Source organism: Dermacentor silvarum, chromosome 3 (assembly GCF_013339745.2).
Source record: "Dermacentor silvarum isolate Dsil-2018 chromosome 3, BIME_Dsil_1.4, whole genome shotgun sequence".
NCBI classification, from domain to species: domain Eukaryota; kingdom Metazoa; phylum Arthropoda; class Arachnida; order Ixodida; family Ixodidae; genus Dermacentor; species Dermacentor silvarum.
The window spans coordinates 178,153,623-178,180,681 of NC_051156.1; the positions used below are offsets into that span (position 1 = coordinate 178,153,623).

A 27,059-nucleotide genomic window follows, 5' to 3' on the forward strand; every position below is an offset into this window, starting at 1 on the left:
TCAATTGCATACCTTTGTATAATTCAGGAATTTTATTTAAAAGACAACGTCATGTACTGAATTAGTAAGAAAACTGAAAATAACGCAGTTTAGACGTGGGATGGTTTAGAGAAGCAGCGCTAGCAACGCTGTGTCTCCCAGTAGAAACCAACATGGCTTCCCTGTGCAGCCGAAAAGTTCCTCTTGGTATGAAATAACTCGTATTTTGGTCTCTGAGTCATGTGTTAGTACTCATTCGTGGCCAGTAGACAAAATATATATCAAAATATGCTTTTACAGACTACAGTTTCGTCTTACCTGCGTAATTTCTCGCGCTATGCTCAATGTTTCGCGTGGTGAGCTGCGGCTTATTCGACCTTGCCGTTCACCCGGTGTTGTAACTTGTCCTGCATAACATTTCTAGCGGTTCCCCTAGCGCTTTTCTTTTTTTTTTTTTTGGACAGTTAGCATGTCAACCACGCGTGGCTTTTTTGTTGCATAAAAACTGTTATGACTCTTATGTTTAGTATCCCTGTCAAACGCACGCTTTCAAGGAGTGCTTAAATCGAATACGGTTGAAATCTGCGAGCTGAGCTCATTGGCTCTCTTCTGCGAGCTTTCGCAAAGGAGCTAATCGCTATCGAAAAATATTATCCCGATCGATACCGATCTGGATCAAAATTCTGGACCGCGGTTGGCTTCCTCCCACAGCTTGCACAAGGGAGCCAATCGCGACCGAGAAATTGTTGGATCCCGATCGGGTTTGATCGCGATCGTAAGTGCGTCGTTAGTGTGTGGGTAGCGAATTGGGTAGCGGACAGCGCGTGGTACATATTGCCGTTTTTTTTTTTTTCTTTCTGTGCTTGTTTCATTTCAAACGAAACAGTGACCAGCGCCGCCTGGAGATGTTCAAGGCCTCTTTCCACTGCGAAGGTCCTGTCATGCTACAAGCAAGTCCATCCTCCAGAACCTGGCTCTAGCATTAGAGAAAACATTGATGTCGTGTCGAAGCGTATATTCTTCACTGAGCTCTTCAGAGGTAAGTGATTACACGCGTAGACTGAACGTGGCACTTTCGTATCGCTTATATAGGGAGCTTGTCTAGCCAGTGTAAACCGTATGGCTACCTGGTTCTAGAGTTAGTTGATGAGATAAATGAGAGAGAGAGAGATAAAAAAAAAGAGGGGAAAAGTGAGCACACAACGCAATGCAGCACGCGAACACGCTGTCTTTCACGAATTCTGCATGTCCCCAGAAAGAAGAGCAACATGTTTATCACCTTTTGCACTGAGGATGGTCTGGGTCAGTGCACCAAGGTTCTTTCCTGTGACTAAGGGTGATCGGCCGGTCCACCTAGTGCAGTCAAGAGTTCTTTTCTATGCACACGGTACTGAGGGCAGTCATAGAGATGCTGCCTGATCATCTCCTCACAGATACAGGGCTGTCGGCCATTCCAATTTGGGATTATTAGGCATTTGTGAATGCCACGCTGAGTCACAGGCAGCACAGAAGTGTTATGTTGCTTTGGCTCCTGGTATTCCAGGCAGAATATGGAGCTGCAGACATGGATCCAAGCTATGGTGACAAGTGTTTGGGAATTTGGTCGAACTCTACTGTGCCAGTTTAAGCTCATGTGTGATCAAGCAAAGTCATGTAGCCTTCAGATGCTGCAGTGCCTGAGTAAGGTGATTGCAGGGACATTTACACTAAGGAGAAGCAGTGACAGGAAGAATTAGGCACAGTGGTTTGCCGGTGCATGTATACATGCTAAATTTTTAAACTGTCGCTCAGGAACCTTCCATTATGGCATGTTGATTATCCAAAGTGTTGCTGTGGGATGTTAAAGCCTACCAATTAATTAATCAGTGCTATCTTGTGGCTGACTATAGTTGCCATTTCCTGAAGGTAAGCTGACTAGACCACCCTGTTAGTGCTGTTAAAGTGACAACAAAGAAAAACACTAAATCAGTCTAGATTAAAATCTATTTTTTTATTGATAAAAAAGAAATGAAGGTTGAATTTTTATTTCTTTATTCTCACCAATACCTCGTCAGTATGGCGTCATGGATTTCAAAGTATTGTGTCGCATTTGGGCGGCTGTGGCTCGGTAAATGTTTTTGAAACTTGCTGCATTCAGTCTTGTCATGGAGGAAGGAAACCCAGGAGAGGCCCCGGCCAGCACGGACATATTGGAGAAAGTGTGGCGGAAGTCACGTGCTGTTTCTCGCAAAGGAGCACTGGGACTGGTACCCCAAATGTCAACGTTGCCATAGCAAGCACGCTCCTGAAGCTTTCGCTGCTGCTCTCGATCTCTGAAAAGTGAAATAAGATTTTTTCGTCGGTGTCTTTCTCGCAGCACCTTTTGTTCGCGAGAAAAGCTGACTTTGGAGTGTGGTGTGTACGCTTGAAAGTTGTGTTTTGGGTCTGTGAGTGTGAGTGGCAACCAGCAACAGATACACTCAAGCAATCATGACACGGGTCTTCGTCGTCTTCTTCAACATGCCACGGAAAAACACAGTAGCGCGTCTGCTTCACTAAAACTGCTACAGAAGCTTCCTAGGCTTTGTTTTGACAGCGCGTCAGCTGCACAAACGTCCGGCGGCTCGTAACAATGCAAGTTCAAAGTTTGTGCCCATCTGCTCCGGCGAGCTGCAGAACCCCTGATTGGAGGCGCAAAGGAAGATGGCACACCAACTTGGCTGCACTTCCGGCTTCAAAAAACTGATGTCAGGGCCTCTCCTGTTTTGTTTTTTTCCTCCATGGCTCTTGTGGATCGCCTCAAGATTGTTGAGCTGAGCATAATAATTTCAGGCTAACTGCTGGTTGAATTGTGCTGTAGCCTCAGGCTAGGTTTGTATCAAATTATTTAACAAAATTTACAGTGTTTGTTCAACGAGGTTCACTGTATTGAATGTTTTTTTTTATTTATTTATTCTTTATTTGAAGTGAATACACTCCAGGAAGGAGGCCAAAAGGCACAATGCCTGACGAGGGCCTTCTCCCCATGTTGCAGCTATACCACTGTTTTGTCCATGACAAACTTTTTTGGAAGTAGAATTTCATGGGAAATTTTGTTTAGAGCATTGCCTGGGTGCAGTATAAGTGTTTCAATTAATTTGGGCCAAACTTTAAAAATATGCAAATGCCACGTAGCTGGACAGAACCAAGGTAATGTTTGCCGTTGCTTGGAGATACTCGAGACTATTTTTGTATCCCACCTAATTAGATCGTTAGTCTTAATTAATCATTCTCAATTATTATAATTAGACAAAAAATGTCAATGAGATAATTGTAGAGCAAAATGAGAAACTCCCGATACAGCTTTCTGTTGCTCAATACGTGCTACATAAGAGTGCTTTTCCGAGTGTGAAAGAAACTTGTGAATACACGCAAAGTGCCTCGAGGGGGCAGTCGCGCGGCAATTTTGCGTGTATTTGCGGGCTTCTCTCATGTTTGAAAAAACACTTTTATGTTGCATGTATTGAGCAACAGAAAGCTGTATCGGGAGTTCCTCATGTTGCCCTACAATTTTCTCATTGACACTTTTAATCTAATTATAATAATTGAGAAGTTGAATAATTAATTAAGACTATCTAATTAGGCGGGATACAAAAAATAGTCTGAGTATCTACAAGCGACGGCAAACAATACACACACACACATATATATATATTGTGCGCCAATAAGATGTTAGACAAAATTATATTGAAGATGTGCTAAACACTGTTACAGTCGACTTCCGTTAATTCGACCGGTACGGGACTGCCACAACTGATCTGATTATCCGGCGAATCAAATTAAACAAGATGCAGAGAAAATACTAAAGCACACCGCTGATTCATTTTGCAGCATTTTCTTGTTTATAAGACACCCCCAAATCAAACGCGCACCTACTTTCTTTGTGTCCAAAGTAGAAAACTAACATAGAAATGACGTTAAAGCTCCTAAATCCAATAGAAATCTAACGCCCACCCAATTTTTTGTCAAAGGAAATGGGCAAGGGTCTAATATGTGTTGCACAACGTCGGCTGGTTTTCTCAAGTCAGCTTCGCCATATGGTTTTTAAGTTAGCTTTGCCGCAATGCTTTCATGTTACGCGGTAAAGCATACGAATGCCGCAAAGACTATTTTAGTATCGTGTCCAATCCACTGCACAGGCAATTTGTGCCCTGCCTCAAAAAAAAAAAAAAAAAAGTGATTGCTACGATCAGGTAATTACTGTAATTAGACATTGCGAGCTAGTTATTGCTTTAAAATCTTCCTAGGGCAGGCCTAAAATAGGCGTTCTTAATCGGAGATGACATGTGTTCAACACATGTACTGTCCCCTAAGCTCCGCCGAGACAGACGAAGCCACTAAATGTGCCACTTTTGGGGTCACCATAAGTCAGGCATGTGCGTGCTGACTGGTCAAGTGATAATTATCCGGCGAAGGCCAACTTTAGGATCGAAATAACGAAAGTATTGTCTCAAAGAAATGCATGGCCGCCGGCTGGGGCCATCGGCTGGGATCGAATTAACCCTAAATATCAAATTAACTGGAGTCGAATTAATGGAAGTTTGCTGCACTGGCATTTAAGCATTACTTGCAACATTCCAGCCTGATCGACTTTTGTCCACTCTGCAGGTCTGGCAGTGGTGACAGGCACGATTTTCAAGGAGCCAGCCACCATCAACTATCCTTTTGAGAAGGGTCCCCTGAGCCCCCGCTTTAGAGGGGAGCATGCCCTGCGTCGTTACCCATCGGGAGAGGAGCGTTGCATCGCCTGCAAGTTGTGTGAGGCCATCTGCCCAGCACAGGTAAAGACTGCCATTCACTCAAATGACAACTGAGTACGTCGTTCTATCTTGTTTGCATTGCTTTCAGTACATACAGTGACGTGTTTTCGTTCTAACTACTTTAAAAGAAGGTTTTGCATTGACTTTTGCAAGAAGATTGCATTTTTTGGTCCGCATCATTCAGAATGATGCTGATCCCACGCACTGTGGAAATCAATGTGAGCGAAGTTTTGGTGAGGTGGCAAGATGAAATAGCGGAACATTATAGGAGACGCAGAGCAGTATTTCTTTGCATGGCGTGCATTGGATTACAGCTACGAATGCATCTCGCAGCTGTCCTTGGCAGTGGCAGCGGAGAAATGTGACACAGCGCCACCACCGACCACAACATCTAAACCTTCAAACACCACATAGAAACTTCACTTAACAAAACCTCCCAACTGTAGCCAGTTTTGTCCCATTGAAACTGTGGAATTGGGGTTCAGCAAGTATGGTTGCGAATGCGAAATGTCATTTCCTATCCTTGTCCCGGTGTTTGCTATAATTCACAGTAACATGCGAATCAGTGATGGCATGTCTGCATGGGCTTCTATTTCGTCGTCTATCTTCATCGTCGGCTGGCAGCGTGCTGAGTAGATAGCAGAGTGCTGGCTGTAAGTGGCGAAACAACTCTCCGCACTGGACCTTTGAGGCAAGAAACCTACCCAGCGACCAATGCATGCCACAACCTGTGAAGTTTGGCAAGGACGGCTTCACTCTTATGGAACACTTGCCATTGTTGTTTGGCTTATCTATCAGTACTTTTAATTGTCCACAGGTGGCAAAAGCAGTCCATGTGTCTGTAGTACTGCTGACTTTTTTAACTCCGAGGTGTGCATGCAACAATGGCTTTTTTTTTTTTCCTAATTTCCGGAGGAACCAAGTAAGCAGAGAAGCCAAGTGGTGTACCAAGCATTGTGAGCCAAAAAATATGATCGTACTGGTAAATTTGAGCAAGAACAGTGTAGCTGTAAGCACGAACTTTTGTTTTCAAACTAAGAATAATGATGCAGCTGGTCGTACACAATACTATAGTGTGCAGTCATTGTCTTCATTTGCTTTGTGACCTAGGCCAGTCATACTTGAATGTTTAGTCGCCTTAAACCTAATGACCCATGCTTTCATGAAGAACAGCATTGGCTTTGAGAAAAATTCCAAATCAGTTTAGACTGGTAAAATATTAATTCACAACTCTACGTTAACTAATTTTACAGTAACAGGTTGATTACTAGAAGAAAAAATAAAGGCCAAACTTCAGCTTTTTAATTTTACGCCAGAACACCAGGGCCATTACGGCAGTGTAACGTCGAGGATTTTAATGAGCTTTCTCGTATTTGAGCCGTTGTGGTGCAGTAAATGTTCTTGAAACTTGCCAAGTTCAGTCTTGGGCTCCTTTAGAATGCAATGTAGTCCATCTTTACTGATAAAAAATTAACTTAGCCCAAGCGGAAGCTATAAATATTAGTGACGTGACGGAGAGCTGGTGTGGGAACATCAAAGCGGCGTTGCCGCCTGTCTTTCGTTAATGCTTTGTTTTCTGGCTTATCAAGCCTTCTCTTATGGTAAGAGTGGCTTTTATGGTATTGTAGAGTCATCATTTACTAACACCGCTCAACTTGCTGTTTTCTTTAACGTCTGTAGGTATTTCCAAATGCAGTACAATATCCCTTACAGCGTGGTTTGTTACAGGCCGCAGGATTTTATCATGCAATCTTTAACCCTTTCCGTGTCACTGATGTACCGATACGTTCTGACCTTTCTGTCCCACCATGTTCCTTTTGACATTCCTTTTGTCAGATAGAAATCTGAGGACCACAACGAGAGAGCTTTTGCCATTATCCATGTCATTTTTTCATTTCTGCACAACCAAAACTAAACTGTTGCGTTTGTTTTATAATATCCGAGAAAAGAACCCAGCACTGAAAGGGTAAAGGTCTTGCTGGGCATCTGACTATCATGCACCAGACTTTGCAACACACTTTTAGGAACTGTACAGTGTTTGCACATCCCCTACTCACTAGAGTTTCCTCAAGTTTCAACCCTCTATGTCTGTTTGCCTGCTTGTGCAAATTCCTTGAAAATTGCCTCTGCACACACCAAACACTAAACGGACGGAGTACAGGCACAGAAAAGCGTCGATGAGCTCTAGACAACTAAAGCTGCCAAACGTCCACACTCATTCATGAGTGTTCTCGTGTGGTTGGATATCTGCGAGGCCCGGATTGGATGATGTTGCCATCACTGTTTAGTGCAAAATAACATTAAAGCTGATTGGGACTGACTTTCGTCCATTTTGTCGCAGTGAAGTATTCCTTCACAATGTAGAATTCAGCCATCTCTGGAAAAGCCATGAAAGCGATGTACAAAATATGCTTTCCTTTTGAACCAGCTGGATATTTAAATTGACTTTTAGATGGAATGCTGCACCTATTTTTGACAATTTTAGAATAAGTTCATGTGGGCTTGGAAATGGATATCCTATTGTTGACCCAAAATTTTTTTGGTCACCCTGCTTAGAAGATAGCATATCAAATCACAGCATCAGAATTTGCTCTTTCATAACCTACTTGTTTGTATTAGCTGAGCCAAGTGCATAGAAAAAAAAAAAAGAAATTTTGAAATGGTTAAGGCCATTTTATTCTGTACATTTAGAAACAGTTGTGTTTTATTCATGTGCACATTGTAATTTCACTTCCAATGCAGTTAGGTTGCATTTTCTTTATTGCGATAGCAATTATATGGACACTCCAGGCAAGTTCCCTTCGTCGCCGTGTGGTTCCGTGTAAAGTCTAATTGCGATAAGACCGTGGCCACGTGCTGTGTGTGGTAGATGCGACGGTGAGCCGAGAAGGATGGTAGCTTGATGTGGTGGCGTCTTCTCGCACGCGCAAGGGCGGGACCAGGGAGATGTGCGCACGTTAGGAGGTGGGCAGGAAGGAAGGCAGGGTAGCGCACATCTCTTCTTTTACTTTGGACACAAAGATAGGACACACGCGAACAAGATAGGACACACGCGTACGCGTGTGTCCTATCTTTTAGGTAATCTGTGCTGGGTTCGAAGGCTAGCCAACCTGAGATAGCTGATAGTTTCATGTGCGCTGTGTTCTCGCGCAAGCGAGAGGCAGCATGGATGGGAATTTAGTCGCCGCTGCTGCCGCTCTTCGTCACGCCTGAGTTCTGACAGTGTGTGTCCGCGATCATCGAGTAACATGTGGTCATGTTTGCCTGTGCACGTGGACACCGTGCTTGTGAATTTTGTTAGTAAGCGAATGTTTACAGCACTTTATACAGCTAATAAAGCTACTAACCTTACTGCATATAGCTGTCGAATAATTTGCTTTCACAATCAATGCTTCTTCGCCTTTTGGTTCAAACTGCAACTTTTTTTTTTTTTTTTTCATATTGTTTTTGCTTCATTCGACTAGATGTGCTTTCATCTTTGGGTGCACTGCCAACAACATGGGACAGCAGAGTACTTGAAGTTTATTTCTCTTCAGAAAAAGTGGCTGGCATGAAACCATGTGCGTGGTTTTTTTTCTATTCGAAGGCCATCACCATCGAGGCTGAGGAGCGCGAAGATGGAAGCCGACGAACAACCCGTTACGACATCGACATGACGAAGTGCATCTACTGTGGTTTCTGCCAGGAGGCCTGTCCTGTTGACGCCATCGTTGAAGTGAGCATGCCGCTGACACTAATCCTGTTGTTTTTCCATGTGGGACTTTCACATATGAGAAAAAAATCAAATTGATGCCTTTGAATCAAATTGAACATTAATCAATCACGGTGACTTCATGCATGAGGCACTGTTGAAGGTGTGGCTCCGATGCGGTGGGGTAAGCAAGAAACAAGGAAGTGATAATGGCGTGGACCTTGGGTTACACACTATGATTAGTGAAGGGAAATCTGGTGCTTCAGTTGCTCCCTCATCATAATTAGTAGTACATGGATTTTTTAAAGATATTGTCTGACTTTGTCAAGGAGACACATTGTTTTGTTATTTGCTGCTCAAGGCCATATTCTCTTGCATGCTTGCATCACATTTCTCTAGAGCATTGAAGCATTTTACGCATGAGATAATTCATTTTGTTAAAGGGACCGACGACTGAACAGAACATGTCATGAGATAATGGTGGTAATTAGTTTAAGTAGCAGCTGTAACTTTAAATCAGCATAGGAAAGTTGCATTAGACTGTATTTTGTGGTTCACTACTGTCGGGCCTGCTCTATGCCACACTAGGAACAATTCATTCGAAATTTTACGGCGAGAAATGTTTGATTGGCTGTCTGATAATCAAGAGGGATGGGTTGCTTTTTTATGAGATGCTATTCAACCAAGACTGGGTGATAAACATGCAACTATTTCTTAATGGGATAGCAAGGTAGTGGCACCTTCTGGAGCATGTTTGTGAACCATGGTGCACGTGGTGTGGGGTCTCGCACATGCTCTTGGGACAAAGGAACGACAACACAGTAGGGCACACAATCAAAAGGGCATTTATTGCACCTTTCATATACTAATACACACTAGCCGAATTACTACCAATAGAACATTCACATGGGCGCGCCACAATCAAGGAAGTCCGACTCACCGCGACCCGATAGCGAGCGAATATGTTCGCCCCATGCTGTGACACCATCGCCTAGTCGTTCACGTGTACGGTCACGCGAACGGTGGTGTGTTCGAACGATCCGTGTTCGTCCGTACCGGTGTCCTGCTCTTAGCCTCGCGAGACGGTCCCGCGAAGCGGGCCGGCGCACGCGCGAAGCGTTCGTGCGTGTTCGTCGCCGATCCCAAGCCAAAGAGAAAGCGCCTTCTTCCTTTTGCGCCCAAATCACCCCGCCATTTGGTGGCGTTAGCATCGCGACACTCGCGCCATCTCTCGCAACGCGCCGCAACTACTACGACCGCCTCCGGCGCTTAGCCACGCGGAGAAGCCGGACTACAGGAGACGCGAGCTATGCGGAGAAAACAACATCAGGGGACTCGCGAGAGTCGCGCATTCCCACAGTGGAAAGAGTGCTCCTTGCTACTTTCAGAGGAAATAGCGTTCAACAATTGAACACGCCCTGTTGTACAGTTTTAGATGCAGCACCCCGCTTAACTATCTTCTTGTGCAAGGCTGCACAGCATACGCCCTGCGGGCCATGTGGCTTTTTAGGGGCCTGCGACGTAATTCAAACTTTTGTGGTGTGCTGGTGAAATAGTAAGCGCATTGCCATATAAGTAGAATAACAACAATTTTGTCGCCAAACACAATACACGCACTGAACCGTTTGGTGGTGTCTAGCACACGAAAACAAACAACTAAAGCAGTGTGGGAATGTGCGACCTTCCTCTGGAAAATGTTAAGTAAGGTGCACGGGGGTTGGGGGGTGACCACTGAACATACTACTGAATGTAGAGCATCCATATTACTGAATTGAACTTGTGTTTCCCTACTGTATATTTCATTTGAATCCCGGCCACAGGCAGTAGCACCTGCAAACCAATGCTTTTAATTGGTGCGTTCAGCCTTACTTTTCAATCTTTACAAATTTAGTAGGCTTCCGTTGATGTGACTTCGGTTAATTCAATTTTTTGGTTAATTTGATCGACCGAAGGTCCCGGCTGGCACCCATACATTTCTATGGGACCAAACTTTCTTTATTTCGATCCTGAAATTAGCCTTTGCCAGACAACTTGAACTTGGCTGGTTGTGCACGCGCCCGCTCTTAGTGGTGACTCCAATAGCGGAAGCGTCTGTCTTGGCGGCGCTTAGGTACAGTGAATGCTTGGGACTAGGGGTATGCGTATATCAATTTTACAATTTTGAAGCGAATTCTAATTATGAACACCAAGTGCAAATTGAATAGAATAGTACTTTTGAATATGAATATTATTGGTTTCGCAAAAATGAAATTTTTTTCACCAACCAGAGCTACGAAAAAAAAAGGTTTATTTTGGAGCAAATAATGTACAGGAATTGGCACACAACATAAAGACATTAATCTTTTGACATATATAATTGCAAAAGAGAATAAGTGATATACAATATACAACATGAAAGCACTCATCTTTTAACATATACAGTGTAGACCGCTTGTAACGTAAGTCGCCGGAGTCGCGAATATCCGCACTATAAACGGTACCGCACTATAACCAAAGCAACAATTTTCAAGGCACGCAAATATGCAAAACATGTGCACCGAGCAGCCACACGTATGCGACAGTTGAGGAATGCGGCTAGAACGTTTGCATTCAATTTACAGTCTAATCTCGTTAATTCGAAATAATTCACACGGTGGCGCCTCCGACCGGCATTGCTCCGGCACCGCAATAGAGTAAAAGCTTAGGAGAGACCCCTCAATGTCGTGCGCGAACAAAAAAAAAAAAAGAAGGCAAAAAAAAAAAACGCGGCGGAAATTTCACCCTCTCTCAAATGGCAAGGTCGCCGATTCTGCATTCTGCGTTGCGCCGGAATGGCGCTGAGCCGTGCTCCCTCAAGGGCTGCAGAAGATAGCGCCAACCTTTCCTTTTCCACACAAACCACTTACTACTGCGCCGGAACATGCGTGTACGTGCCGACGTCTCAGCGACGCTACCGTAGCCACGCGTAGAAAATGTCAGTCAACCCTTCTTTCTCCTTTATGCTTCCTCTACTTTCTATAGTCACGTGTTGACCTTGCACGCTGCGGCTACGGCGCAGAGGGAAGCAGCGGCGCAGTCCCAGGCCGGCCAACGAAACTGCCCACGCTGGCAACTGCCCGCTTCCCAATAACGGCAGAAAACGAAACTTCGTGGAGCTGGCGCCGGGCCGGCTGGAGCGGCGGCACCTGCACGGCGGTGCGTGCGCACGGTGACAGTCGAAAGTGAAGGAGCTACGAGGGAGGGCGAGGGGAGCCACGGAAGCGGCGGAGTTGCCCCGAGGCAAAATCCGCTTCCCTGCCGCCCTCCTCCCTCACATTCCACGGTCTCCATGTGCGACCTTCGCCGTGCTGTGTCCGGCGCCGCCCGCTCCCTGAAGTTTCGTTTCGTGAAGCGAGCGTTGGCCGGCGTTGTCAGTTTCGTGGCCCGCGCTCGCTATGCGCGCCGTGATATTTCACGACTCGCACTCAAGATTCTGGTTTCAGCCTCACTGGCTGTTCGTTCGCACCACGTGCCCTTTCCTCCACTTCGTCTCTCTTTCTTCCTCGAGCACTCCTTGGGGCGCCCGTTTGAGGGGAGCGTTCGCCGTCTCCGCTGACTTCCGTACTCCCAGGCAGCCGCACTGTAACCGGTATTTCGTTTCCCGCAACTGCACTATAAGCGATACGTGTATACATGGAGTGCTATGGGAAAATTAATGGGAGTCTGAAAAGACCGCACTATATCCGGTCCTGCACTATAAGCAGTTACGTTATAAGTGGTCTATACTGTAGTACAATTACAGTGTAGTTGTAAAAAAAAAATGAAACGGAAACGATGCTATGCCATCAACACACTTAAGGGGGGATGTGGCTTTGAAAATCAACTTCCTGATTTCTTCATGGATTTTGATGAAAATTGGCACAAATGTTTAGAATGTCTCCCTGATACTTCCATAAAAGTTTCAGAGTGATACCTTGAGAACATTTTATTGAGCAGAATTTTTCTCTCTTGAACTTTCTGGAGGGCCTAGGGAGCTTAAAAAACATGATGGAAGGCTCGTTGAGTATTGACTGCATAGCTCAATGCGTGCTGAAGGTCGTGACAGTCTTACTTTTTTTTTTTCGCAACACAAATTTTTTAGATAGTCATTTTTCAAGTTACCTTCGCACCAAGCACACTTTCGGGGTGAACGAATAGCCATGCCATAAATTTATAAAAAGTCAAGATAAAAATGCGAGACTGTCTCGACCTGCACTGTAGTCCAAGGAACGTGACAAAAAAAACAGAATCAAAATAGGCTAAACGGTAACGAAGAAATCAGCTCCAGAAACTCAGCAGAAAGGCGAAAAAAACAGTTTTGAGGAAAACGGCTCTCAAAGTTGCACCTTCTCTTCAGTTCTCTAAAACGCACCAAAGTTGCAATCTTTGATGTGTTTTGTGACGTGGGGCTTCTTGGACATGTGGCCTCTGGTCTGCTGAGCCTTCGTTCTGCCTTTTTCATGTTTGTATGGCATTCTTTACTGCTGCTCTACAAAGAGCATGGTGCCTGGGTTTCAAACCAAGTGAGGTGCAGAACTATGTGGGCATAAATATACAGTAGTTCTAGCGTTGTATCTGCAGACTGCCTCATTGATAGCAGCCTCTAGTGCAGTCAGTGAGGCATTGTTTTCTTTTGGTAGAATCGACCATGTTACTGAATGAAGGCTCTCAGCAGGCTTCTGAATCATCTTCCATTGACAATGGCTATGGAGGTTAGGAGAGCCACTGATAGATAGGCAGCAATGCAGCTGCTAGGTGCTTTCCAGCCTGTACTTTTGTATCGTGCCTCACTTCTGCAGCCAGGTGTCTGTGCCAGCCCAAGTGGCCTAATGAATAGAGCTCATGATGAGGTTCTCTTTATGAATTAAAGGGGTGGTATGATAGGTATTGTTACGAGATATCGTGGCATTACGATAATAGAGTCGGCGCGTGATGTGCCAAGTCGCGGGTCCGAGGTGCCGATGTGCGAAATGCCTCGTCGCGGGTCCGCGGAATAGACGCTCGACGAGCTTAGTCGCGCAGTCCGAGGTGCCGATGCGCGAAATGCCTGGTCGCGGGTCCAAACGCTCGGTAAGCTCAATCGCGCAGTCCGAGGTGCCGACGCGCGAAATGCCTAGCCGCGGGTCCGAGGAATAGACACTTGAGGCGTCGACACTCGATGAGCGATGTGCCGACACGCGAATTGCCTAGCCGCGGGCTCGAGGAGTCGACGCTCGAGGTGCCGACGCGCGAAGTGCCTAGCCGCGGGTCCGAGGAGTCGACACTCGATGAGCGATGTGCCGACGCGCGAAATGCCTAACCGCGGGCTCGACGAGTCGATGCTCGATTAGCTTAGTCACACAGTCCGAGGTGCCGACGCGATAAATGCTTAGGCAAGGATCCGAGAAGTCCGCGCGCGATGTGCTTCATCGCCGAGTCGGAGACGCCTACGCGCGAAAGGCTTAGCCGCGTGTCCGAGCATTCCGTGCCCGAAGCTCGGTCGCGAAGTCCGCGTCACCGATGCTCGGAATGCTTAGCCGCGGGTCTGAGACGTCCACAAAAAGCGGAATCGGCCACGCTACTGCGATGTCCGCGTAGCGCCAAAAAAAAAAAGTGAAACGACGCTATGCCATCAACACACTTAAGGTGCACATAAAGGTACATCCTACAGTGTGTGCACAGCCAAAAATTAACACTGGTGTCAATATGCCTGAGATGCACATTGTCATGTTCCATGTGATCAGAAAAAGTATACCGAGTGCAAATGAATATGACATACAGCAATCTATATGGAATAAAATTGAGGTTTTTCCCCTTTCAATATCTACTTATTCCTGTTTACAAAAATACGCTCTAATTTGTTTTGTGGTTAAGGTAGTACTTGTAATGGCATTTTCTTTCTCGTACCCGTAACGACTGCTTGAGGTAATTTGTGAGTCTGTTTAGTACTTACCACCTGACCTGGCCGTGGATATGCACATCACTTTTTTTGCGTTCAAGCTGTGATGCATGTTGTGACAAGGTTCTGAAATTTAGAGTGGCGACAGGACAAGTTCTCGCATAGCATGACGATGACTACGCACCGCTTTCAGTCTGATTACAAAAGCACATTCAAATGATAAGTTATTTTACATGTTAAACTAGCGGCAACAAATTGCGCCACACGTTTTTGGTGTCCAGATAATTGCATGCGTCGCAGGACGAACTAGAGAAGTGGTTAGTCTAGGCATGGGCTACCAAGTACTGTTTGCTATTGTGGTGGAGTCGTTTCATAAATGCAGAATATCAAACGCGCTATGGACCGTACGGAGGACAACTTGTTGTGGTTCTTCATAGAGAGTGATAAAGTGCAGTCTGCGAGTGTCAACAATAGAAATGAAGTAAATTTCCAATCTGTGAAGGTAAAGTTCGCTGGTTTCGTGTTTTTCTTATTGCCAGAATTGGAGACATGCTACATCTTTCTTGCTAAAAACTCATGTGCAGGTTCAATTTCTACTTCGTTTAAGAACTCCAATGCCATTTTGATGTAGGTTTTCTACTTTGAACCAATAAAAAGGGGGTGCACATTATTTCGGGCACGAGTTAGAATAGGGGCAATTATTTTCGAATGAATCAGCGGTATATTTTGGTCTTTTTTCTGCCTCTTGCTTAATTTTGCCCGTCCTATAACATGACCAGTTTTTTAGCCCCGCCATGGTCGAATTAATGGAAGACGATTGTATGTGCGCACACAGTAGCTCATCAGGAGTATACTTGTCAGTCAATATTTTTGGATCTGGTAACACTGGTGCCAACAACTTCAGTCAAGGCTTTGTGAAGGCCTATAGAAATAACAAGCTGCTCATTATCAACACATTTTAAGAAGTTTGTAATGAAGTGACCAAGGATTTAAGGGCTGTGTTCTTGACATGCCGTTAGCTCTACCCACAAAATTGATATTTAAATGCAGAAATAGCCATTTCTCACTCTTTCTGTAGGTGGAAAGTGCGATATTTTTCTCATACTCAAAAATCGGAACGGTAATGGTGTTTTTCTTGCTTCAATAGTTTCTGGGATAAAAGATCGAACAGAAGTTTCTAGGCTACCTTTTCAATTTGAAGATAAACATTCATGGAGAATAAAGCACACCACTGAATCTTCAGAACATGTTGAGTACCTTTTGACACAGTTCCAGCAGTATCTTCTCAAGCTGTTGAAAGATGAGAAATAGAGCGACCACCTGTTTCAGGATCCTTTCTCAATGGCACCTGCACACTGGACTCCACAGAGCGTCTGTAGCTCACCGGCCTGCAGCGTTTGCCCGAACTAAACGGCACGCTAGAGAAGGAGCAGTGCTCCTTTTTCTGTTTTACAAGAACCAAAGGTGGTTCTGTAAGAACTTCGATGAGAACAAATATGGAAGGATAGCTAACAATACCGTGAAAGTGGCTTCTCTCTTTGGAACCAATTACGTCTGTGAGCAGGTGCCCTTTTATGATTCTGCACTAGAACAACCTTCTGTCTTCGATGACAAGATGTGCCGAGAACAGCAGTGAGTGCCATGACACTAAACATCGACTGCATTTACTCAAGCAAAACATGCAAAATTTTTCATTAAAGTCTGGTCCGCGTGGCTCTCAGAAAATTGGTTCTGGCCCTCTCTGATTTTCAGTTATGTATTAACTATGGCAACTTAGTGCTAACTGGCAGACAGTCGCACAAAAAAGCAAACAAGGACGAGTGCTGCTATCAACAGCTTATTTACTGACCGCCCACTGATATATCTACTATTTGGTGCGCATGCACCCTGTCACATCACAGCGTCACTGCGGGGAAGAAACGTGACATAAAGGTCACCCATTTCAAAAAGTGGCATTAACAAAATAATACTTGAACGAGTACTCGCTAAATTACCATATTCAGAAAGCACGACCAACTAACAGCCAGTCCTTCTTGAGTTGTGCTACCCTTCTCCTGAGAATTCTCAGCTACGGCGGCCGCAGTTTGATGGACGCGAAGAGCAAGAATGCTCTGGTACTTAGATTTAAGTACACATTAATGAACCCCACAAAGTCAGAATTAACCCAGAGCCCTCCACTACAGTGTCCTTCATAACCCACTGTGCAGTTTATAGGATGATGAACACTAATAATTTTGCCTTCTTGAGAAGCAGCAACTACTTCGTCCTGCTGAAAAAGACCTGCCTTCTCAGTCTTAGTGCTTGTAATACATGATCTCTGAAGAGAGTTTCAATGACCAGTTCAAATGCTAAAAACATCCAATATTATTGAAGCACTACTAAAGCTGCCGCAAGCCTTCCCTCACTACTAATCTAAGCAAAGCTGCAAGGAGCGACAAAACCTTCAAGAGAGATGTGATTCTCACTCCAACATTGATGTATCGTCATGCGTATTAACGGACAGTGCAATTTGCAGAATTCATGTGAACATCTCAGAGCTTGGTAGTGTTTTACAAACACCAACATTGTTCAGAGAGAAAAACAAGCAAGCAATGCTAAATAAAGCCTTATGTGAAGGGAGACTATCTTACTGGTTTTTTCGAGCTTACTACACACATAAATTGATGTGAATTGACAGACCTCGCAAGCAGGGGAGCCTCAGCATCAATACTAAAGAAAAGATGTATTCAAAGGGTGATTACTCCCAGTCGACTCCAATTTGATAAAACCGATGGAATTGATCGAATTATTGAGCGGGTTGGTTGAACAATACTGGCGGTTATACCTGTTTTTTAGGATCAACATTTGTGACTTAGTTTAACATATATGAGCACAATCCTATCTCGTTTGGTTGGAAGAACTTGCTCTGCTGGTTTCAAGAGATGACAAATGCTATTTTAAGCCATCCTTTTATTAGTTGCTTTTGCAGTGTCCATGTAGATGACATTATGTATTCCAAGGTATTCCAAGAAGTGAGCAGTGACATGAACACATCATGCATGTTTTCACTACTTTATCCGAAGCCATGCAAAGCATAAATTAAAAAAAATGTTGTTTTTTTCACATTGCTGTAATTTATGCTAAATAGAATGTTTGACTATGAAATCAAGTATTTTTCCAGAAAATTGCTTCTGAATTTGGCAGAAACTCACTTTTTGACAATGTTCAGACATATTAAGCATTAAGACCCTCCATATAAAAGACAGGGGTAATTGAAGATCACAGGGAAAGGCCTTCGTCCTGCAGTGGACATATAAGCTGATGATTTAAAAATACGTGAAATAGCCCATTATACGCACCAACCTTATATCTTGTCACAGATCCAGAAATTTTAATTCAAGTACTGTATTTACTCGAATCTAGGCCGGCCCTGATTCTAAGCCGACCCCCGAAAGTCTGAAGCCTGAAAAGAAAAAAAAAAAAAAGCTTACCTGGAATGTAGGCCAAGCAAAAAAGCGAGGACAGCGTGCACAAAATGGAAACAGCATTTATTGAATATGAACATGCCGAGCTCATTCAACGTCATCATCGCTGCTAGCCTCGTCGCATCTTCCTTGTCGCTGTCATCTTTATATCTTCAGTACCATCAAGGGCATCAGAGATGCTGCACTTTTTGAAGGAGCGCACAATCAAAGCTCCTGGATTGTCATCCCACACTGCAGCTACCCAGCCCGCCACCGGCGATAGTGATGCTCGTTTGCCGCGGCCCCTTTTGACATAACTAGCAGAACTTTTAGTTTGAAAGCGGCACTATAGTGGCATCGCCTGTTTGGTGCCATTACGATAATGCCACGCCGCACGCCGATACGACACAGGTCAAAATGGCATCATCGCTCGTGTATTTGAGTTAGCTACTGGCCCGACTAGTAGCGGCTGTGAGCCTGCGATACTGACTTTTCTAGATGGCTCTAGCTATGTACCATATTTATTAATTCCAGTTAAAAAACTGGCATGTTATTTTAAATCCTTGAATCTAAGCCGAGCGTAGAGTTTGGTATATGATTATTTGAAAATAAACTATCGTAAGTAGGTAAATTTTGTTTGAGGCAAGAAAACAATTTTTGAGGTCCACAACCATTCTCACCGGTAGACACTCCCGAACTGTGCCGTCACTGCAATACACGTGCGGGCAACAATTGCATTCTTGCCGTGCTTATGAACGCTTTAGGCATTAAATATGGGCGCATGCTTTTTTATGCGTAGTAAATGGCAGTAAAATATGCGTTTACCCTGTTTGAATGTTGATGCCCGCATACCTACGTTTTACGATAATACATTTGTATGATGGAAGTAAACCATTACTTTTTCGAGGTCGTTGTCAGGATTGGATAGTTATCCTACACAGGATATTGCGCATGGTGCCGATTCATAGTTTTCTGAGTACTACGGATCAACAGATTACGAGCTATGCAAGAATCTGAATCATCGACACTCCGCGCCAACCGTGGCATAGGAGACGACAAGTAATTTCCAGTTTGCAGGATATATATGTCTGCTATATGTCTCTGTGGGCCTGATCAAGTGCCTTTTTCATTGTGGTGTGAAGCTGCAGAGATGAAATAACCGTGTGATTATTCTGCCTCTGCATAGGACAGAATGAGGCTAAGTTAGCCACTATCTGCCACTGCAAAAAGCTCACATCTGTGCTGCGGTCGCCCACTTGACCGCCCTGAGCCCCCTAAATTAGGAGGGTTGAACTGACGAACATATGCCGTTTATGATGTATATACAGGGTGTTTCAGCAAACACTTTCAAAATTTATTTAAGCTGGCCTGTGGCAGATATCCCAATTCTAGTTAATCAGCTGGTCTACTCGAAGAGGCGGACATTACTTGCACAAAAACTTGAAAGGCATAATCGACTAATTAACAGAAATTCACTAATTAAGTTTTTAACTAATTACCTGATGGCCCATATTGCAATTTACAAATTGTAGCCGTGGAGTTCGCAAGGTGGATCCACTTGGAACGAATTCTCGGGATGATACCAGTTCGGAGATATTAATTCCCGAACTTTGCGGAGAAATGCATTGGCGTTCCAGTTAATTTTGTGCTTCAATGTAAAATGCGACGTTTTGTTAAGAACCTAACTGGAACGCCAATGCATTTCTCCGCAAAGTTCAGGAATTATTATCTAGAAACTGGTGTCATCCCGAGAATTCGTTCCAAGTGGATCCGCCTTGCGAACTCCACGGCTACAATTTGTAAATTGCAATATGGGCCATTAGGTAATTAGTTAAAAACTTAATTAGTGAATTTCTGTTAATTATTCGATTATGCATTTCAATTTCTTGTGCAAGTAATGTCCGCCTCTTCGAGTAGACCAGCTCATGAACTAGAATTGGGCTATCTGCCACAGGCAACCTTTAAGAATTTTTGAAAGTGTTCGCTGAAACACCCTGTATACTGATGTCAAGTGACATGGCATGCCTTCGCTTGGCAAATAGCCACAATGCATATGCATGCCAGAAAAAGAGTCGGCGGCGCATACGTCTTCTGCAGGGAAGACACAGTTTCGGAGCACCTGCCAATGAGATTAGTTGTGGACATCAAAAACTTTTTTCTCGCTTCAAACAAAATTTGCTCAAATTAAAATTTCTAGATCACAAGATGGAAAGTTGCTGTGTACAATGAGCTATTTCACATATTTTTACCTGGACGGCCTTATTGTTTAATTTAGGTCTGAACATCGTCAAAAAGTGACTTTATGCCAAATTTGGAAGTAACTTTCTGGAAAAGTGCTTAACTTTATAGTCAGAAAATAGTTTTTATCAGAAACTTTAGCAACGGGAAAAAAAAATGGTAGAAAGATGTGGCTTAAACCTTAACAATGTTCATGCAAAAATTTCTGAAAATGCAAAATTTTTTGCTTTTTAACTGAGTGAAATTAATGCGGAAAATCAATAAATGTGTCCACCTATGACGTCACATGAAAGAGCCATGCCAGTAGAATATTATAAAATAAGATTTGCCATTCTACCTTGTTTCACACTTTATTAAAAAAAGATGTACCTCCAACCAACTTTTGCTTCTTTCCAGAAACTTCAAAGAGCGCTTAAGTCACCAAAAAATTTTCTAGAGAGAAGTACTATGGTGAAACCTCATTCACACAATCACCAACAAGCCCAATTTCTTCCAAGAAACTCGGTGATGGTCACTTTTGTGGTCTGGGACATTTCGTGTGGAATGACCCTTTTGTTACTTTAGTTTTCACTGATATTTGCTTGCCATGATGCATGTGAAAAGACTTGGCACTAAGTGGTTATGGAATACAATTGGCACTCTGTTTTTCTTGGCTTCCTACAGGGCCCCAACTTTGAGTACACTACGGAAACGCACGAGGAGCTTTTGTACAACAAGGAGAAACTCCTAAGCAATGGTGACAAGTGGGAGCCTGAGCTTGCTGCCAACATTCAAGCAGACTACTTGTACCGATAGATAGAGAGCTGTCTCCTGCCTCCATCGCTCTTTCTCATGGACTGCTCCGGAGGTCATCCAAAGCCCTTCTCCCTGTAGGAATGTAAATAAGTGGAGGCCTATTAAATTTTTGGGCTTCCTGGTTTTGTCTGCGTATTACTGCCATTTTCCTGTTGTCAGGCGGGTAAGGGTTTCGTTCACATTTGCTGAATAGTATTGCTTTTGATGTACCCCAACCAGATAAACCAGCTGAGTGGACACGTCAAGAAAAGCATATGGATGTGCACACTTTGTGGGAGTGTCAATGTCAGATCATTTAGCCCGTCTGGTAAACTGCATCATTTAGGTAAGCACCAGAAGTATTGTGTTGTCAACAAATGCCTATCAGAGCAGTGAGGAAGAAAGACATTACCGGGGTAGTGTGCCTCCAATTGATTAGCCAACTTTTTGATAAATGGACTTACATTTGTCAAGGTGGCTTTGTAACATTTGGTGTGTTAGTTGTGTAGTTAGTATGGCGACGTGGCAACATGCTCACGGTGATGACGGTATATAAAGGCACGAACTGAAACAAAGAAACAAATTGCATGATGTGTACTGCCACTTTCCGTTCCTTTAATTTTCGGCATTTGCAGGTTGTCAGCATGTCACTTTGGACAGTTACTGTCATTGACCTTTTTTTACTCCCAATTTGCTCACAGGCTACATATGAGGACAGTGCAAGAGCGTTGAGTGATTGATTCTGGGGTTTTACATGCCAAAACCAGTTGTGATTATGAGGCACGCCGTAGTGGAGGTCTCCGGATTAATTTTGACCACGTGGGGTTCTTTAATGTGCACTACAACGCAAGCACACGGGCGTTTTTGAGTGCAAGAGCGTCAAGTCTGGCCTTAGTGATACTTAGACTTGGTGGCACGGCCTGCGTTGCCTGTAAAAGCATTGAACGCTTTCATAGATGGAGTGAAAATGGACTGCTCTTTGGGCCCTATAAATATAAATGGTGGTGGTTGTACACAGTCCAGTTATCCTGATTTGCTTACTGATTGCGCTGATTGAGAACAATCTTTGAGCAGTTGGAAAATATTACATGCCACAGAGGTTTAGGCATGCTCTTTGATGTTTGGCGCTTCTATACAGTGTGATGCACTAATTTGTTCAAGCGTAGCATGTTGGTGTTGGACAACTTGTTTGTCCACTGCAAGAATGGTTTCACACTGTCCCTTTGACAAAAGTCATTGGTGGAACTGCTGCGCCAAATTGCACCGCAAGCAAACCATTCTGCCATCCTGCTCCAAACCAACATTTATTGGAAAATTGCGCCAAGCCTGTGCCAAAGAAGCATAAGAGCAACCTCGTTAGTAAAACTTAAACCAAAACCTAAAGCTCGCTGTCATCACGATCATCCTGGAGGTGAACGAAGCAGCCATAGCACGAGATATAGCTGATGCCATCAGCAATCCATATGCTGTTCTTGCTGTTTTCTTGCGTTTCTCCCTTGTGGAGGTTCTAAAGTTCTGCCGCTGCCTATTCTTGTTGTTTGTGCTGTTTGTGCTGCAGACTTTCTGTATTCCTTGTACTAGTGTGACGCTGAGCTCACTCAAGGAGGCTATGATAAATCACAGTTGATGCTGTGAAGAATACACTGACCTCTCTTTTTTTATAAACACTGTTACGCTGAACCCTTGGTTAAGCTATAATGAAGGACCTAGTTCTCATCGATACAGTCAAAGCAGATACCTGGTTTACTTCTCATTGATACAGTGAAGTTGGAATTTCTGAAATGACAAACAAAACCACAAGTTCCCTTCTGGTGCAAAAATTTTGAATAACTTTATCATTATTCCCACCAACTCGATCATACATGTTCAAGTCTAAACTGCATCTGCACCATCTGCGCATGCGTGGGTGCGCTACCATGAGCTTGCACTCGTCTGCAAGCGTACCTGTGGGCCTGGGCTTTGTACATGATGCGTCTCTGCGGTTGCTATACGGTGTGCCGCTACATTACTTCAATGCTAATTACATTAAGGTCGACATTCATCGTGAGATGGGTTATGCCAGAAATTATTTAAGAGATAAAAGGTGAAGGGGATGGCTTCACGGAGAGTTGGCTCGTGAAGGCTGGCTGCGTGTCGTAATGCTCCCTAGAAGTTTTTCTTTCTCCATGCCCATCTCTCTGCCTCATTATTGCGGCCAAAAACCGGCATTCCCTGATTGCAGTACAAGAAGAAGTAGTTTAATGATTTGAAAATGTAGAGAGGTCGGCCGGAAAATGGAGCATCTGGCCTGCTACTCTACGTAAGGGAAGGGGAAGAGGGGAAGAAAGAGGGTCACAATGGAGGATGATAATGGGAGGAACGAGGTGAAAGGACACATTGCATAAGTGTTGTCACAAGCGTGAGTCCAGGCCCGTGTCGCCTAAGAAACGTGAAAAAGCACGCATTGCCTCTATCGTCTGCCAACTCTGTGGTCATGCGCCTAGCAAGAGGTCCTCCGACAGTGGTTGTTGTCAGCGTTATGGAAATCAACGCTGACAACGACGCACTTTGTAGCTATAGAGTCGTGAAGCTGTCACTTTTTGTGGGAAATGAACATAAGTGCGACTCGTGTTCTAGGCAAGAGTGAAAAGGAGACTATAAGATAATTGGAGGGATTACAGAATTCGGCAGTAAATTTTAATGCGAAGCATTCTTTGCAAACTTCAGGCATTTTGAGTGTTTCGATCTATCTATCTAGCCTCCTATGTCGTCATACCGTCGCAGTCGTTTCTTCAACTGGATATATATATATATATCAGAATAGGCATGAGGCGACATGACATGCATGCATACTTACCATGAATCGCATGTCATGACCTCAATGGCATGACATGTTTGTCATAGCATGTATGTCATGATATGATTGACAGGATGTCGTCGTGGTCCTTAACTCAATATATATCAGGATACGAACGAAATGCATGATGACTTGACATAAATGTCATGACATGGAGTTGATATATTATGTGTGTTATGACATGAATGACATGATATACAAGTGCATGTCATGACATCAATGACATCACATGCTTGTGGTATGTATGTCATAACATAAATGGTACAAATGACATGTTACTGTCGTGGTTGCCTCTTTAACCTAATATATATCTGAATATATCTGATAAGAAAACGTAGCATAGGCAAGGCAAAATGTATGCACTGAAAGATAAGCCGGGTAATATCAGTAATTTCGATGACAGTAAAAACAGCGAGAGAATTCTATTCTGACCTGTGCAGTGCCCGGAGCAGCCAAGCTTTTATTCGAAGTAGTGACGAACAGGATACAGAAGCTCCTTCTATAACCAGCGATGAAATTAGAAGGGCCTTGCAAAACATGACCAAGGGAAAAGCTGCTGGAGAAGATGGAATAACAGCTGATTTAATCAAAGATGGAGGAGATATCATGCTTGAAAAGCTTGCGGCCCTTTATACGCAATGCCTCACAACTTCGAGTGTACCAGAGAGCTGGAAGAATGGCAATATTATCCTAATCCATAAGAAGGGAGACATTAAAGAATTCAAGAATTATAGGCTCATTAGCTTGCTTTCAGTATTGTATAAAATATTCACCAATATAATTTCCAATAGAATCAGGGCAACACTTGACTTCAGTCAGCCAAGAGAACAGGCTGGCTTCAGGAAGGGATATTATACAATGGATCATATCCATGTCATCAATCAGGTAATCGAGAAATCTGCGGAGTACAATCAACGTCTCTATATGGCTTTCATAGATTATGAAGAGGCATTTGATTCAGTAGAGATACCAGCAGTCATCGAGGCATTGCGTAATCAAGGAGTACAAGAGGCATACGTGAATATCTTGGCAAATATCTACAAGGATTCCACAGCTACCTTGGTTCTCCACAAGAAAAGTAGAAAGTTACCTATCAAGAAAGGGGTCAGGCAAGGAGACACGATCTCTCCAATGAAATTCACTGCATTCTTAGAAGAAGTATTCAAGCTCTTAGACTGGGAAGGCTGAGTGAGGATCAAGGGTAGCAACCATCGCAATCTTCGGTTTGCAGATGACGTTGTCCTATTCAGCAACAATGGAGACAAATTATAACAAATCATTGAGGACCTTAACTGAGAAAGTGGGGTTGAAGAATAATATGCAGAAGACAAAGGTTATGTTCATAGCCTAGCAAGGGAACAAGAATTCAGGATCACCAGTCGAGAACAAGTTAAGGACCGCACAAAGAGTGATGGAACAAAAAATGTTAGGCCTAACGTTGAGGGAGAGGAAGAGAGCGTGGTGTAGATCAGAGAGCAAACAGGGATAGCCGATATTCCAGTTGACATTAAGAAGAAAAAATGAAGCTGGGCAGGCCATGAAATGTGTAGGATGGATAACCGGTGGACCATTAGGGTTACAGAATGGATACCAAGAGAAGGGAAGCGCAGTCGAGGACGGCAGAAAACTAGGTGGGGTGATGAAGTTCGGAAATTTGCAGGCACAAGTTGGAATCAGCTAGCGCAAGACAGGGGTAATTGGAGATAGCAGGGAGAGAGGCCTTGGTCCTGCAGTGACATAAATATAGGCTGATGATGATATCTGGATATGAACAACATCACATGCATGCATGACCTGACATGAATGATGTTTGTCATGACATGAATGCCATGAATTGTTGACATGACGTTCATGACAAGACATGCATGAGCATGGCATTCCATGTCATTCTTATCATGTCATGCAGGCATGTCTCGCTACATATATCCTGATACATATTCAGGTAAGGAAATAATGATGATGCCATCATCTCGGGTCAGTTATGTCATTCATGACACTCACGTCATGTCATGGATATCCTGATATATAACTTGTTAGAAAATAAAACTGGCATGAATGGCAATCATGTCATGACATGACTATCATAATTAGGATGACTATAATGGATTGAATGACATGACATACGTTTCTATAGCTGGATATATTCTGGATATGCTTGTCATGACATCCATGTGTGTCATTAATGACATGCCATTCCATGTATGTCATAAAATGATTGGAATAAATGTCATCGTCGGTATTTCAAATCATGACATGAGTCCCATGATTGTCATGACATGCATGACACGAATGAGATAAATTCGTGACATGCATGCATGCACGGCATGGCATTACCACGAAAAAAAAATGTCACAGTTTCGCCCTAAGGGCGAAGCAATGAATGCGATAGCAACACAGCAATGTCATACGAAGTAAGGTGAGCGGCTTTGGTAGCAATATGAATTGTAGTAAACATGAGCTGATTAAGTAAGCAGGTGTGCTGCGGCGTAAGTACACCGACATGAAGAGAGACTCGATGACCACGAGAAGGCGCGTGTGAAACGGTGGTGATGATGAGAAGCGCTTCCCGTGGGCAGCGCGCGTGCGAAGGGACACACCTGTAGCGCTGCACTGCCGATCCGGGCAGCATTACATGTGTAGCGTGCGTTGGAAAATGTGGCCCGACTATTACTAACTGAATGAACAAGCGTGGTGTGAGCGCGCACAAACAAACATGAATAAATCACACTGATTGACTGCAGACAACGACTGTCAAAACGCTGGCAGCAAGCCCATACGCTGCAGCAGGCGAAGGTACGTGCGGTCTATCGCTTCAACAGAAACTGAGCGGCGAATGCACAGTGCATAAAGGTCCGAGCCGTGTGGAGATAAGAGACGGTGCGGCGAGCGACGAGCGCGGTTGCTGGCAGAGGAAAAGTGCGCCCCCCCCCCCCCCCCCCCCCGCTCTCTCCGGCGCTGGCTTCCCGCTTCCTTGCTTGCGCGTGGGAGAGATAAGAGACCGTGCGGTCGAGCGACGAGCGCGGTTGTTGGCACAGTAGAAGTGCCCCCCCCCCCCCCTCTCCCTCCGGCGCTGGCTTCCCGCTTCGTTGCTTGCGCGTGGGAGATTGAGTGCGTTCGCTCTCCGTGATAGCGCGCGTCCCCGCACGCTTCCGCTCGGGCATACGGCGCGCGGTGAAGATTTTATCTATACGGAACCTCACGGCGACGGCGACGCCGACGGCAGAAATCCGGTTGAAGTGTCCATATAATTGCTATCGCAATAAAACTCTTGCCGACCCAGTGGGCCAAGTTGTCTACGAACTTGCGCCGATGACTATTTGTTCGTGATGCCGTAATGGTCGTTGCATCGTCATTCCAACTTCGTAATCGGACTTTCACTCCTTGTTCTCGCGTGCCATATCTGCGCTCGAGCCAGGCGGCATGCGTTAGAGGATTTAGGTATCTC

The 27,059-nt window shown here is 44.3% G+C and overlaps 1 protein-coding gene across 2 annotated transcripts; it reads left to right on the top strand.

Annotated features, from left to right (window-relative positions):
* The first annotated feature begins 59 nt into the window (after positions 1-59).
* On the top strand, positions 60-20,922 carry LOC119446140 (NADH-ubiquinone oxidoreductase subunit 8). Of its 2 annotated transcripts, none has more exons than XM_037710499.2 (5): positions 60-186; positions 866-1,018; positions 4,606-4,778; positions 8,344-8,472; positions 20,668-20,922. In XM_037710499.2, exons 1-5 carry the CDS (start codon positions 153-155, stop codon positions 20,797-20,799), a joined length of 621 nt encoding a protein of 206 aa, XP_037566427.1. In that variant the 5' UTR covers positions 60-152; the 3' UTR covers positions 20,800-20,922. The 2 variants fall into 2 exon arrangements, with proteins under 2 accessions (XP_037566427.1, XP_049519898.1); XM_049663941.1 differs by lacking the exon at positions 20,668-20,922 and adding an exon at positions 20,401-20,583.
* Positions 20,923-27,059: the final 6,137 nt, after the last annotated feature.